We start from the raw sequence: 14,051 nt of genomic DNA on the forward strand, positions 1-14,051 counted from the left end.
ATCTTGGCAATGAAAAGAATAATTTTTGCAACAAAATGTATTTTATGTAGACTTTATTGCATACTGCCTAATCTTTTTGTGGGACTTTGATCACTTTAATACAACAAACTATTAGGGCCATATCGAAATGAAAAAAATCATGCTATACCATAAGTGGTAAATTAATAAAAAGTCAAACTATTAAAAGAATAAAGTTGTAGTTTAATGTTAAGATAGTCGGTATTACCAGGAAAGTAACACTTTTTAGGAAATAAACAGATTATGACTTTATTCTCATAATGCTATGACTATTTTCTCATAATATACTTAGTTATGCTTGTTTCTATCTCTCTCTGTGTGCTTGTAGTGGATGGGCAGATGGGGAAATGTCATCATGTGGGGGGGGGGGGGAAATCGGGGAAATTGAAGCTCCAGGAGAACAGCAGGGAAATCCAAAGTATGGGATGCATATTTGATCATTTATATCATATGTAATATGTCATTTTCAGTGGGTTTTCTGGCGCGATAGAAAAAATAGAACAGACGCAGAGCGCGAGCCCATGTGAACAGCCCAATTGAGTAACATGGGGGCGGAAAGGAGGCGGACCCTAACCCCCTGGTTCGGCGCGGCGCTTTCGAGACCGGTGTGAACCCGGCGTTACTACTTCTAAAGCCTGCCCTCCCGGTTCCACATCTCCATTCTTACCATAGTGCTACGGCAGCTCTTGAACATCCCCCCTTCTCTCTCTCACACACACACACACACACACACACACACACCGACACAAACTCGCACACACACTGACCACGGAGACATCCGCATGTTCTGAAGTTGTCAAACAGTTACGTTTGCTCTTTGCGCACATAACTTGGTTCTGCCTGTTTTTTGCGCAAGGAGCGTTGAGGTGAGATCCGATTTCCAGTGAACTTCGGACTTGGCTTGAACTCATTTGAATCGCGGAGGCAACATTCAGCCATGTCCGACCCACCTGTTGTCATTTGGGAAGACGAAGTCAGAGAGTTGCTGACTTACAGCGCCCTGGTGCCGCGCCTGGAGGAGGCTCTGGGTCAGTTCTCCAGGCGGGACAGCGCTGAGGTGATCCAGCCGGTTCGCACCACAGTGGCCCTGCAGAAACACCGCGGGTACGTCTGCTCGTCTTCACTGAAAGTGAATCGTTAACACGCTGCGGTTGCTGCTAACACTTATTCACCTGCACAGGTTCCTGGGGCTGATGCCGACCTACATGGAGAAAGTTGGAGTCCTGAGCACAAAGTTTGTGTGTTTCTACAACAGGGAGGCTGGTTCCACTCTGCCAGCCACTCAGGCCACAGTGGTGCTGCTGGATCCAGAGTATGGGAATGTCAAAGCTGTGAGTAAAACTGGCCCATGCATGAGTGACTCGGACAAAAAGATGAAAACTAGAGCTGAGTGCAAACCTCGGCCAAGGCCCAACTTTCCACTTACCACAATTACATTCACTAGATTGTCACACACACACACAACAATATCTGTCCCTTAAACATGCCTGATTTCTTTCATCAAGATTGACGAATCATTGTCGGAGAATTCAAGAAAAATGTTGAGAAACACCCTATCTTGCAATGTTAAAGAGAAAGAGAAGCCTGACTCTGCCCCCTGATCAAGACCCACACTACAATTTAATGGGCTCATTTCTGGCTCATACCACATCCACCCAACATGTTTCATGAAAATTGTTTGAGTATTTTTTTTTTGCGTAATCTTGCTAGCTAAAGAACAAAACCTTCTTGGGGGAGGTAATAAAACATTTTTCTATAACATTTCTACAACCTGCAGGTCATTGATGGAGAGGTCATCACAAGCATGAGGACAGCTGCAGTCTCTGCAATCTCTGCCAAGGTAAAGTGTCAGAGGGCAACAGTTTGAACTGTAAGGCATCCGGTTCAGCCCAGATTCCTCGGGGCTGGGGGGGTTAGCATCATTGCTTCTGAATAATTTTTAAAAAAATGATAAATTTAAGCCATTATTGTGATGACCAGTAGGTAATTTGTAAACCAAAATCATCCAAAAGCCATCCCCTTTAATAACCTGCCAATACTGACATCCCCTATGAGAGAGTGCTTCGTGTGCAGATAGAAAATGTGTGTGTGTCGGTGAGTATCCTATAATTAGAGCTGCTAACAAAAATTTGAGAGGAATGCGCTCTTTGCCTCACTCTCCTTCTCTCTGCTACGCAAACACACAGACCGTCTGTCACGGTCAGAAATCCTACTTCTGTCAGTGGCTGTCCATAAAGATTTTAACGTCTTCAGTAGACATGCAGGCAGAATTCAGTATAAACTCAGTAGATATCGCTTTCACATGTTTCAACAAGCGTGCAAGCAAACAAGTTGCCTGCTGGTTATGACACACCTTGTTCAGGTTACAATATAAGAAAGGAAACAGATACAAAGGTTAAGCTGTTTAAGTCCCTTCCCTTTTCAAAGCTTCAGTTCTCAGTGGCTGCCTGTGTTCTATTGTTGCTCTATTCTTCTAACTTTGACTCTCTTGGATTTGTCATTGTGTGTTTTCCTTGTGCAGCTGCTGATGCGTCCAGAGGCCGAGGTGCTGGCCATCTTGGGGACCGGCATCCAGGCCCTGAGTCATTACAATGTCTTCACTGAAATGTTCTCCTTTAAAGAGGTACTGTTAGAAAAGTACAAAGGTGTGATGCTGCCACGTAAGAAAAGAAAAGAAAAAAAAAAACAGTGTCGAGTTACCTGTTTATTGTTATAGCAAAATGTGTTTCATGCTACAACAAGGTATTTTCCTGACAACATACAAAAACATACCACATTATAAGAGTGTACTATGTATCTTGTTATTAAGCTCATTATTCATGAAAGCTGAGACCAGAGGGACTTAATAGACAGATTTGTAATGTAAAATGTAAAACCTGTTCCTCTGTAACCAGTTAGATATTGACAGAGACACAAACAAACCTTAAGCCGCTCTGCCAACTTTTTAAAATTATATTTAAGGTAGTCTGTAGCTCAGCATTTTGGGATGTTGATTTGATTTCTTGTTGGACTGACACCGCTCTTGCTTTAGGTAACTGAACATTTAACAAATTTGTTTACACACCACTACAGTGGAAAGGTAAAGCGGCAGCGTACATTTTAAGTGACATTCCACCGTGACGTAACACATTGGTTAGTGAAGTGACACTGAGAAGCCTTGAGTTATTGTATCTCAGCAAGTGCCACGTTGATTTTTTAAAAACCAGAATGAACCTTAACCCATTTGGCAGTACTAGCTGTCAATCACACTGTATCCATGCCCCATCGGATTCTATGATTTATCATTTATTTGATTCTAAATGGGACCACAATTTACTAAATGAGCATCATGCTGTATTGAAGGAAACTTGAACCTATTGATCGAGACCATAAACTCCTTCGGGAAAATGTTTACTGACATAAATCAAGTGAGAGGTAGGATCGACCAGGAGAGTCGCCTTCTGCTGGTCATTTGTGAGAATACAGGTGTCAAGCAGTTCCTCATGTGCTTCACTCGGACCTGGAGTCGACATCATTGTTTATATACAGTCTATGATTAATTTCCAAGTTTAAATTTGAGCAAAGTGAAAGATTCAAAACCAGCCTGAGCACTGAAATCTGATTTTACATCCTCTCCAGTGCTGCCCAGTGTGTGCAGGCTTATCACGTCCACAATGATGTCCTACATTTTGACTTTCTGGGTCAGTACTGTTGAAATGAGGTCTGTGATTGGTTGATATATTGTTTGTTTGTTTTCTCGTTGTAAACTGTTTCACTCACCCTGGTTCTTCACCCCCAGGTTCGTGTGTGGAGCCACACGAAAGAGAGAGCTGAGAGGTTCAGGGACTCGGTCCGGGGTCCTGTGACGCTTTGTGTCTCAGCAGAGGAGGCGGTGAGGGGAGCGGACGCCATAGTGACAGTAACCAGATCTACTGAGCCGGTACTGTTTGGTCAGTGGGTCAAACCAGGAGCCCACGTGGCAGGTGGGAAGAAAGAATAAACACATTAACAGAAATAAAGAGGAAATATGTGAGATTAGCACCAATAAAAATGACCCAAACTCAGTGTTTAGGTGTTTTAAAAAAAATTCTGTACATAAACTGTTTCTCTCCTGTTGCTGAGCAGCAGTTGGAGCCTGTAGGCCGGACTGGCGGGAGCTGGACGACGTGTTGATGAAGGAGGCCGTGGTGTACGCTGACAGCAGAGAGGGAGCGATGGCCGAGTCCGGTGACGTCATTCTCTCTGGGGTCAGTCACTTATTGACTGATGTGTGTGTTATTGGTTCCCTTTGCAGAATCTGATTGTGGATTGTGTGGTTTTCAGGCGGAGATGTTTGCAGAGCTTGGAGACGTTATTAATGGGACTAAACCCGCTCACAGAGAGAAGACAACTGTGTTCAAATCCCTCGGTAAGCTCTGCCATCATGTGGAAAGTATTTTCCGGTGTCAGGACAGGTTTTAAATGTTTTCATGATATTCTGTGTGACTGAATTGGTTGTTTTTTATAACAGGAATGGGAGTTGAGGATGCAGTGTCTGCCAAGCTAGTGTTTGACCAATGGAAAGCCAAACACAGCCAACCATGAAGTAACCTTGCTTTGCAGTCTCTGGGTTTTACCCCTGCGTCACACAAGCTGAAGTCCTGCTGTATAACCTAACTGATCATCAACATAGAACTGTATATTTAAAGCTGCGGTAACAAGTCGATAGATCATATTGTCAATTAACAGAAAACTCATAATTTCCTAAGCATGTTAATGTTTTTCTATAGCATCAAATAACAAAAAAGTAACACTTGAATATACATATGTTATTAGAACTACCTAAAATGACAGAAACTCCGTTTAAGAAAGTCAAAGTATTCACATATACTTTGACTTTTTTGTTTGTGCATGCACCATCTGCTAACATGGAGGAGGCAGGGGTTAATGCCCTCTCCTGCAGCCAGGTACAAGGGGGCGATCAAGATGAGTTGGCTTCACTTATGGTAGCAGTCGTGTTGTCCAATCTTTATATACAGTCTACGAAATGTGTCAACATTTGCTATTTAGCATTGAATGTCACAATTTTCTAATATTTTATGTGCTAAATAAAATTTGTTGCACTCTTAAATCTTACTTCCCTGTACTTTTCTGTGTTTGGACAAAAGATATAAAACACAACAGAGCATTTTCAAAGAATTTATTTGCTTTAAAAAAAAAAATCAGCAAGTTACTATATGAAAATTAAACCACATTTAGCAAGAAATCTGAGTGTGCACTCCCTACGTGCCGTTGAAACACTAATACCATGAGTCCAGATTTAAGGTGGTTGAACAGGGCCCCTATACAGTTTGATCCATGCTCATTTCATAATAAAAGTCATCTGCTGAAGGTCGCATTGAACAACAAAGACAGTAAAAGGAGTAACAACCCTCGAGTGCTGATACGCTGGCTCATAAAACAGTGATAGATGGGGTCACAAGAGCATGGTTGCACACCATTATGCAAACAATGTGAGTGTCTTTTACTTCATTAAAAGCCTGAATGTTCAAAGCGGTTTTAGAGCAAATTGTGAAAATGTGAAATGATAACCGTAACATATAAATAGACAATGAGCCAGCACAACAACTGTGGCGGCAGTGCACCTTCACATGATCAAAACAAGTCAAAAAACACTGTCTTCATTTAACACGTAGTGAGAAGAGAGCAATGTATTCATCTAGAAAGCTTTTAGGAACAAAACAAAATAACTAATAACTCTTGTGTTTTAATTAATACTTCTCTTAGCAGCTGCTACGACGACGGCGCTATGAGTCAATTTAATAATATCAGGGTTAAAACATTTCTTCATAAATGACATTAAATGCAGTTTAAAATAAAAGTAAAGGAAGAAAAAAATTACATTTTAGTGTTTATGGAGTGACTACAGTGATGACCACTGACTGGGTTTTGGCAGCACCTCAGTCTCATCGGATGACTCGTGTAAACAAAACGGTCCTTCAATCAGCTGACACTTAAAAAAAGGAGAAATTTGAGCTTCTAAAAAACTGTTTCTGAAAAGTTATAATTTCATTAAGGCAGCAGAAATCTCTCGTGTAAGGGATAGAGCGCAGTGCAGGACCTCCTTCTGAACTAGAGTTAAATCTACGGTCATTTCATGATAAATTCACGTTCAAGTAGTGTTTCTTCACAATGTGTTTCTTCTACAATCCTCCTTCTAACTCGTTAATCAATCCCAGATCCCAAATCAAATCCCCCCACCCTCACATTCCCCCCAAGGCCTATAGCAAAATTACTTAATTCCTGTCTATCTGAAAGGGCAACACAGATTTAAGAAACCACCGGTCAGACCTGACTGAGAACCACCAGCGCTTCTTAAATCTGTGACGTTCTTTCAGATGGAAGTCTGATCTACCAGAGCTTCTCCAAACGCAAGGACACAGGGATTGAACAGATATTTGGGGTGAACCCCGATATCATCGTCTTCCCTCTGAGTAGGCGAGTTCTGACTGAAACCATATTTTCTGCTCCACCTTTGTGTCTCCTTTACAAGATTTTGCACTTCCTCCTCCTCTTCTTGACGGGTGGGGGGCACAGCACCGCCCTGATGGCTTCGTCAAACACCGTCTTAAGGCCGCGCTGTGTCAAAGCTGAGCACTCCAGATACTTCACTGAACCTGGTGGCCAAAGGGGAGCGAAACAAAAATCAACAATTCAGCAATTAGATGGATTTCTTTACACTGGAGTTCAAAAGTATTCCATATATAAATGCTATAACAAAAACAAAATCACAAATAAAAAAAAAAACTACATTTAAATTGACTACATCCGTATTTTTAAGATGATCAAGATGATCCATTAACTATTCCCTGAGAAATCAAGGAGAAAGCTGAAAAACGCCTTAACTCACAATGTCAACGACACTGTGTGCTGTCACTACCATCGGACGCTGCATGAATGAGTAAGATGTCATTTCATGCTTGTGTGTGTGGCGGTGGACGTGATGAATTACACATTGTGTATCAACTCCTGTCTCCACTATGTGTCATTAGACACCATTCACCAAACATGCATTTCATGGCTGTGTGTAACTTGCAGACCAGACCATGAATATTTCATGTAAATGGAATGATGGTGAAATGAGGCATATTTCCTGTTGCCAGTATGTAGCAAAAAGGACTCCATCAGTTTGAAATATTAACAGTATGCACTCTGATTTAAAAATTGGATTAGTGAACGTGCTGTGCTTGAACTGACTTATTTCTTTAGCCATGGCCAGGCCCTGAGGGTAGATGATGGGCGCCAGTTTCTTCTCCTTGAGCTTTTCGATCGTGTCCTTGTCGTCTCTCAGGTCCAGCTTGGTGCCCACCAGGATGATGGGTGTGTTGGGGCAGTGGTGTCTCACCTCGGGGTACCACTGCAGGAGGGGGACAGAGTCAGAGGCTGCAGGATGCAGATGGACTGGGTGGAATGTGGGTGTGTTGCTACAAGAACAGATTTTTCCCCTCAGTTTCCTGGTTGTCATCCAAACTCGACATGATTTGACCTTTGAGGAACTCGGAGACTCAAACTTCCACCAACACTGAACAGTTCTCAGTGTCATTGTTACGATGTATGACGTTTACTCCCGTTACTTGACCCACAGAACACCTAAGATTGTCTGTTTCAATTTAAAACGGACATAATCTGCAAACTCTTAACATTCAAATGTCCAAAAGACGACTAAACCTCTATTAAATACAACAATATGTTAATTAGGTAAGCTGTTTTGCAATTTTTACTATATATTTGAACCAGATGAAGGATTTTAGCCATGAGACGTCTGGAACTTAAGTTATCAGAGAAGAAAGCTGAGCAAATGATAGCAGCAGCTCAACTTACAGCCACCAGTGTTGGCCAAACAGCTTCACAGAAACACTGAATTTTAAGGTGGACATTTTAAAATTAAATGAATGATATGAAAATAATTTTAGTCTGTATTTTTACCTGATATAATAATCAGGAGGAGACCTCTGTGGATGATAAAGATCCCTGTAAAAAAACCTCTAAACAGTTAACACTGAAAGAAGCCTAATAGGGACCAACTGTCTGCAGTGACAACAATGGTGATCAAGAATACAACTTCCACGTTGCCATGCTTATTCACAACGTCACAAAACTCTGTCTTTTGTTCGTGACCCATTGCGTTTAACTTTTATTTATTTTGTTGCATCATCACAACAACTGGGCTGGTTATAAACTTGTCTCGTTTTTTTATGGCTGTAAGTTTACATCAAAGAGAACATTTAAAATGTTTAGTCCACATTTTGAGTTCATTTTGAATCCCTTAAAGTGCACATCTAGTTTTTCTATCTTTTACTTTCAGAGCTATGTCTGAAAAATGGAAAAATTGTTTGAAATCCTGGCGAGTGGCCAAAATGCCACATCTGGATCTGTGAGTCAGTTCTTTCTCCGCCCAAGCTGATCAGACCATGAAACTTTATGGAAAACAGATCATGAGTATTTGGGATTTGGGGACAGAGGCATTCAAATGATCCTCACTGGCAAAGGCAACACTTTGAAAGATCAGGCTGTTCTCACCTTGGCACGGACGTTTTCAAAGGAAGCTGGACTGACGAGAGAGAAGCAAATCAGAAACACGTCCTGAGGAAGAAATATGACACCATTAGTCGTTACATTAAAAGAGACATACTTTTAATATTAAAGTAAAAGCTTGATGTTTCTGTTCTAAACATTTGATCTTAAATAACGATTAGAAATAAAAGTTATAAATTAAATCAAAACGATTCACAAATGTAGCTCTGGACTGGTCTTGTTGGTAAAATACAAGCTGACTCCCACTTTCAGCTCCCTGCAAGTCTCTGGCACAAAGACCAGTTTGTTGGTCAAAGGACAAAGAGGCCAAACAAGAGCTCCCTTTCACTTCCTTCAGCCGTCCTTCAGGCAGTGTATAGGTACTGTGGATACAAGGCTCGTCTCTGCTGCGTGCACAGACTCTGCCCTAAGTAATCCAGGCCAGTGAATAACTCCAAATCAACGTGAAAACAGCATTCAGGCCAACATTGTCCGGCTGATACTGGTCTGTGCAGGCCAGCAGACAGAGGCAGGCAGTTGTTGCTACGAGTGTGTGTGTGTGTGTGCAAATGCAAAAAGTGTACACATACTGTCTGTGGGTAGGAGAGTGGCCTGAGTCTGTCGTAGTCCTCCTGTCCTGCTGTATCCCACAGGCCCAGGTTGACTGGTTTCCCATCAACCATCACATTGGCAGAGTAGTTGTCGAAGCTAATGGAAGAAAGGCGAATATTAGGTTTGTAAAAAAAAAGAAGAAGGAAAAACAACTTGTGTAGACTGCAAATGTCCGATTCAGTTGCTCCAGACGTTTTCGGGAACTTTTCCTGCCAATCCCAATACAGCAGGACAATGTCTGGAAAATTCATAGTGAGTGAGTGGGCGTGTTGATGATGTTTCTAACGCACAACGGACGCATAACTGGAAGAATAAAAAAAGTCAGGATGGAAAAAGAGTTGCCACACACGTAGAATACGGCGCCTAAGATGTCAAGTTGGAAAGACTTGGTGATAAAGGCCGATGCTGGTGTCAATGTGCTGTAAACAACATTAAGTCGTGCGTCTTGCATGCTCTACCCAGACACCACCCCTCGCTTATATGTTCCGCACATTTTCCTGTTGATGTAAACACGTCGGACTTGGACAATCTCCTGCTGCTTTCTTCATATGCGAAAGACATAATCCGAAAAAACGTCTGGACCAAATTGCCACGGGCGAATCCATGTCTGAAAACGGCTTATGACACATTAAATCTTTGTGTATAATACAGCGAAGAGATGCTGCTTCCTGTCTGGTGGACGGGCTCCGTCACCTGAACGTCGCTACATTTCCATCTCTACGCCACAGATGTTCATGAGAGGTGCGTCTGTGTGTTACTTACACGGTGGGGATGTACTCTCCAGGGAAGGCATTGGTAGTGTAGCTGATGAGCAGGCATGTTTTACCCACAGCCCTGGGAGGAGAAAGACAGGAGTAAGAAAATACAATGATAGAAGATTGCTGTTCCAGTTACACTTATTCTGTTAGTTTTAATTGTTAAAGTAAACTCTTGAGTGACACTAAAACAGCAATAAAGTGATATTTATCCTGTGATGCAAGTTTAACGCATCTCCTCTGATTAGGAGGATCAATGGTTAATGACAAGGAACAAGGAAATGGAAATAAACCTTTATCTTTATTGTGGGTGTATCCTTTATTTCAAGAGTGTGTGTGCAGCCTATTACCTCCTTTTAAATATTTAACCCTTCAGGAAGTTAGTGTTAATATTTTAAAAGCTTTTTTTTTTTTTTTAAACATGACTGATCAATAACATCTTGGACTATATATACAGTATATATCAACTATATGGATATATGACAAAATACATTGTAGAGGTGAAATACATTCTGTTTTTTAATAAATCTGATCATTTATGATTCAGATATTTATTTGTATACATAAAAGATTAAATTTCATCCATTAATGAGAACCATCTAATGCTGTGGTTCTCATACTTTTGCTCGTCATCAACCCCTGAACTGACACAGATAGAACATGGACCCCCCATTTGACCAGATTATTGCTTTTAGATGTTTTATTACAGGAACGGTACGGAATTTAGCACCAAAATATTCATACATTGGATCAGTGTGTTAGTTATAAATGAAATCACTGTGAAAATAAATGAGTCCTTTTTTTTTGCCGGGGACCCCCCTCAAGGACCCCGGACCCCCCTTTGAGAAGCCCTGACCTCCACACTAAGAGCATGGCTTATCATAAATCAAAACTGTGAATACTATAATGTTTTTTGTCTTTTTGTTATCTGTTGTCTTACATGATTATGCTCAGGTTGGCAGCTGCTCTCTTGTCAATGTACACATATATATATATATATATTGATATTGTGTTGTCTTGCTATTTGTTTATTGTTGTCGTATTGTTCCTTTTGTGCATTTTAAGAGCTCTTCCTCTTGCTTCTATGTGAGGTTGGCTCTACTTGTGTTTCTATAGTTTCAATGCTCTTATTCATAACATATGCACTTGTATTGCCTGTCCAGGGACTACAGATGAAAATTAGCCAACTCTGGCATATTTAATGCCCCTTTCAAATAAAGTAATAAAGTAAAGTACTTTGAATCTACAATAAAAAATCTTTTCTATAAAAAATCTTTCAGATAAGCATTCCATTCTTCAGTGTATTTCAAAATAAAACGAAAGTAAGCTGCTTTTAATCGTTAGATTTTGCACTACACCTTGTCAGAAAACTATTTTATCATAAACCAGATTAACTAATAATAATTCAAACAAAGCTTTTACACGTTTGACGCATTATAAGTAATGGTGCGTTTGATTGTCGTTATTCCAGTTTGTAATAAAATAAATAACTTATATAGTAGACACAGGATTATTTAGATATGTTATAGTTTGTGAATTCAATATCAAAGTTACTGAGTTCTGCTGTTTGATCCGAGGCTAAAAACAGATGATCGGTGCAAACAACACCCACACACACACATATTTATCTCTTGTTAAATCCAGGACACGCTGAGCTCCCTCCAGTCACACCGAACCGGGGCGTGTGGATCAATCTGTCTGACCCAGCTGAACTGGAGAGCGGGGACACAACAGCAGCTGTCGCCCATGTTGGCTTGTTATCCACGGCCAACTGTTGGGAGCCGGGTCCAACAGCCCGTCGCCGACCGGGCCGAACAAACCCGGGACATTTTCTAACAGCATCGATGATCAAAGTGAGGATTGAATAAAATGCCAGTTGAACTCACCCGTCCCCCACCACCACACACTTAATGGCCTGCATCGGACCGGCTCGGTGTGCTCCTCGGTTAGCTTAGCGTGCTAACAGATAAGGCCGTCAGCCCCGTGTGGCCTGGAAAGTACAGAGCGAGAGGAATAACGGGACCGCGACCGGAAAGTTCAAATATGTTCGTCTTTTGCGGAGGTAATCCGGTTTGAGTCGTCTTCTCCTCGGCAACAGGAGCCTCCGAAGCACCGGGGCAGTGAACCAGGCAGGGAAACACCCGGGGCAAGACAAAACAACTAGTTTGGAGACAAGATGGTCAAGATTGAGGGAGAGAAAAAACGCCCTCAGTTAGAGAAGCTGCAGCTCCCGAGATCCCTGAGAGTCACATCCGGTCAGAGAGGAGCGTCAAAACCCGCCATCTACCGGCAACAGCACAGAACCACTCATCCACTGGTTATTATCCACACAGAGCCCATCATCTACTGGTTATTATCCACACAGAGCCCATCATCCACTGGTTATTATCCACACAGAACCACTCATCCACTGGTTATTATCCACACAGAACCCATCATCTACTGGTTATTATCCACACAGATCCCATCATCTACTGGTTATTATCCACACAGATCCCATCATCTACTGGTTATTATCCACACAGAGCCCATCATCTACTGGTTATTATCCACACAGAGCCCATCATCTACTGGTTATTATCCACACAGAACCCATCATCCACTGGTTATTATCCACACAGAGCCCATCATCTACTGGTTATTATCAACACAGAACCCCTAACCTACTGGTTATTATCCACACAGAGCCCATCATCTACTGGTTATTATCCACACAGAACCCATCATCTACTGGTTATTATCCACACAGATCCCATCATCTACCGGTAACAACACAGAACCCATCATCTACTGGTTATTATCCACACAGAGCACATCATCTACTGGTTATTATCCACACAGAGCCCATCATCTACTGGTTATTATCAACACAGAACCCCTAACCTACTGGTTATTATCCACACAGAGCCCATCATCTACTGGTTATTATCCACACAGAACCCATCATCTACTGGTTAAAATAAGAACACTGATCGTGAAGTAGCGCCACACTGGTTAATTTAGTGATGTAAGAAAAAACATGGAATACAACAATTAAAATTTAGTAAATAACAAAAATTATCATATCAAGCATAAGAACTCAAAAAATTCTCATCTTACTTCAATGAATAATTAGACTTAATATATGCCTAACATATGCCTATACTTCTATACTTATAAAAATACATTAGACTAAAACCTTGTAAGTTATAATCTATTTTGTAATAAATAAGTAATGATAATGCATAGGTGTGTAAGTTGAATTTTAATGTTGCACTTGATCGAAGTGCTGCAGCCCCACAAATGCAGTATCAAATGTGTTTCTATCAATAATCCAATAAAATTGTACATGGCTGTGAAAAGAGCTATTCTGTTGATTTGTTTTTGTAAAATTCTGAAAAGTGGAGGATCTGAACTCTTTAATTACTTGTAATAACGGTTTGGCTTCTTCACGCCTCAGTTTCCTTGTGTCCACTAGAGAGCAGTATAGTACAGTGTTATGAAAAGATTAGAAACCTCCCTGTCTTCATATCGCTGCCTTTTAGTCTCCAGCCATCATCTCTGTAATGGTTTTATTCCTCCATCAATTAATCATTGGCTCCATGGCAACCACTCAGTCCAGCATCCTCTCTCTCTCTCTCACACACACACACACACACACACACACACACACACACACACACACACACACACACACACACACACACACGCACATACGCACGCGCACACAACCTTGACTCTGGATTATGTTATTGGGGGATTTTTCCAGCAAACAACACATTAACTGGATAAACGTCACCATTAAGTGGGGGGTAAAAGCAGGGCAGAGAGATTAATGAGGGATAAACAGGCCTTTCGTCGCCACATCAGGGAGGCTGTAAAACACAGTGGAGTCACTGCAGGACCTCGGGACGTCAAACTGGGTAAAGACATTAAAGAGGAACGAGGCGTATACAACATATTGCAGAATGAGGAGCATAGCTGTTTTGGCTTTTTTAAATGCTATAAATACAACCAAACATCCAATTGTGACTAGTTCCTCTTGTAATTGTTTCCCCTGCTGTTTGTTTTAAGAGGCCAGAACTTCTTTAAGAGAGTGTTTGTTGGCTTGGCCTTGTTGTGCAGTGTCTCTCCTCTATAGCCGCCCTCTCGCCC

General features: G+C 41.4%; 2 protein-coding genes across 2 annotated transcripts; one reads left to right on the plus strand and one right to left on the minus strand.

The window, feature by feature from the left end:
• The first annotated feature begins 780 nt into the window (after nt 1–780).
• On the plus strand, nt 781–4,944 carry crym (crystallin, mu). The gene is made up of 8 exons (XM_034570500.1): nt 781–1,122; nt 1,199–1,349; nt 1,796–1,858; nt 2,540–2,641; nt 3,797–3,980; nt 4,123–4,244; nt 4,321–4,405; nt 4,508–4,944. The coding sequence occupies exons 1-8, from the start codon at nt 956–958 to the stop codon at nt 4,579–4,581; spliced, it is 948 nt and encodes a 315-aa protein (XP_034426391.1). The 5' UTR covers nt 781–955; the 3' UTR covers nt 4,582–4,944.
• Nucleotides 4,945–5,161: 217 nt separating this feature from the next.
• Nucleotides 5,162–12,167, minus strand: LOC117752832 (ras-related C3 botulinum toxin substrate 1-like). Its single transcript, XM_034570501.1, has 6 exons — nt 11,804–12,167; nt 9,925–9,996; nt 9,141–9,258; nt 8,557–8,619; nt 7,234–7,393; nt 5,162–6,653 (listed from the first exon to the last, which is right to left on the minus strand). Exons 1-6 carry the CDS (start codon nt 11,836–11,838, stop codon nt 6,523–6,525), a joined length of 579 nt encoding a protein of 192 aa, XP_034426392.1. The 5' UTR covers nt 11,839–12,167; the 3' UTR covers nt 5,162–6,522.
• Between the last annotated feature and the right edge of the window lie 1,884 nt (nt 12,168–14,051).

This window comes from Hippoglossus hippoglossus, chromosome 19 (genome assembly GCF_009819705.1).
Source record: "Hippoglossus hippoglossus isolate fHipHip1 chromosome 19, fHipHip1.pri, whole genome shotgun sequence".
In the NCBI taxonomy this organism is placed as follows: domain Eukaryota; kingdom Metazoa; phylum Chordata; class Actinopteri; order Pleuronectiformes; family Pleuronectidae; genus Hippoglossus; species Hippoglossus hippoglossus.

Bases quoted from the DNA above. Each gene is read 5' to 3' on its own strand.
- crym (XM_034570500.1), top strand. From the start codon at position 956: ATGTCCGACCCACCTGTTGTCATTTGGGAAGACGAAGTCAGAGAGTTG. The intron at 4,245-4,320 runs GTCAGTCACTTA...TGTGGTTTTCAG, and splicing joins GTGACGTCATTCTCTCTGGG to GCGGAGATGTTTGCAGAGCT. The intron at 4,406-4,507 runs GTAAGCTCTGCC...TTTTTATAACAG, and splicing joins AACTGTGTTCAAATCCCTCG to GAATGGGAGTTGAGGATGCA.
- LOC117752832 (XM_034570501.1), bottom strand. From the start codon at position 11,838: ATGCAGGCCATTAAGTGTGTGGTGGTGGGGGACGG. The intron at 9,259-9,924 runs GTAAGTAACACA...TTCTTCCATTAG, and splicing joins GGAGAGTACATCCCCACCGT to CTTCGACAACTACTCTGCCA. The intron at 6,654-7,233 runs GTCAGTTCAAGC...TTTGGCCACCAG, and splicing joins GGCCATGGCTAAAGAAATAA to GTTCAGTGAAGTATCTGGAG.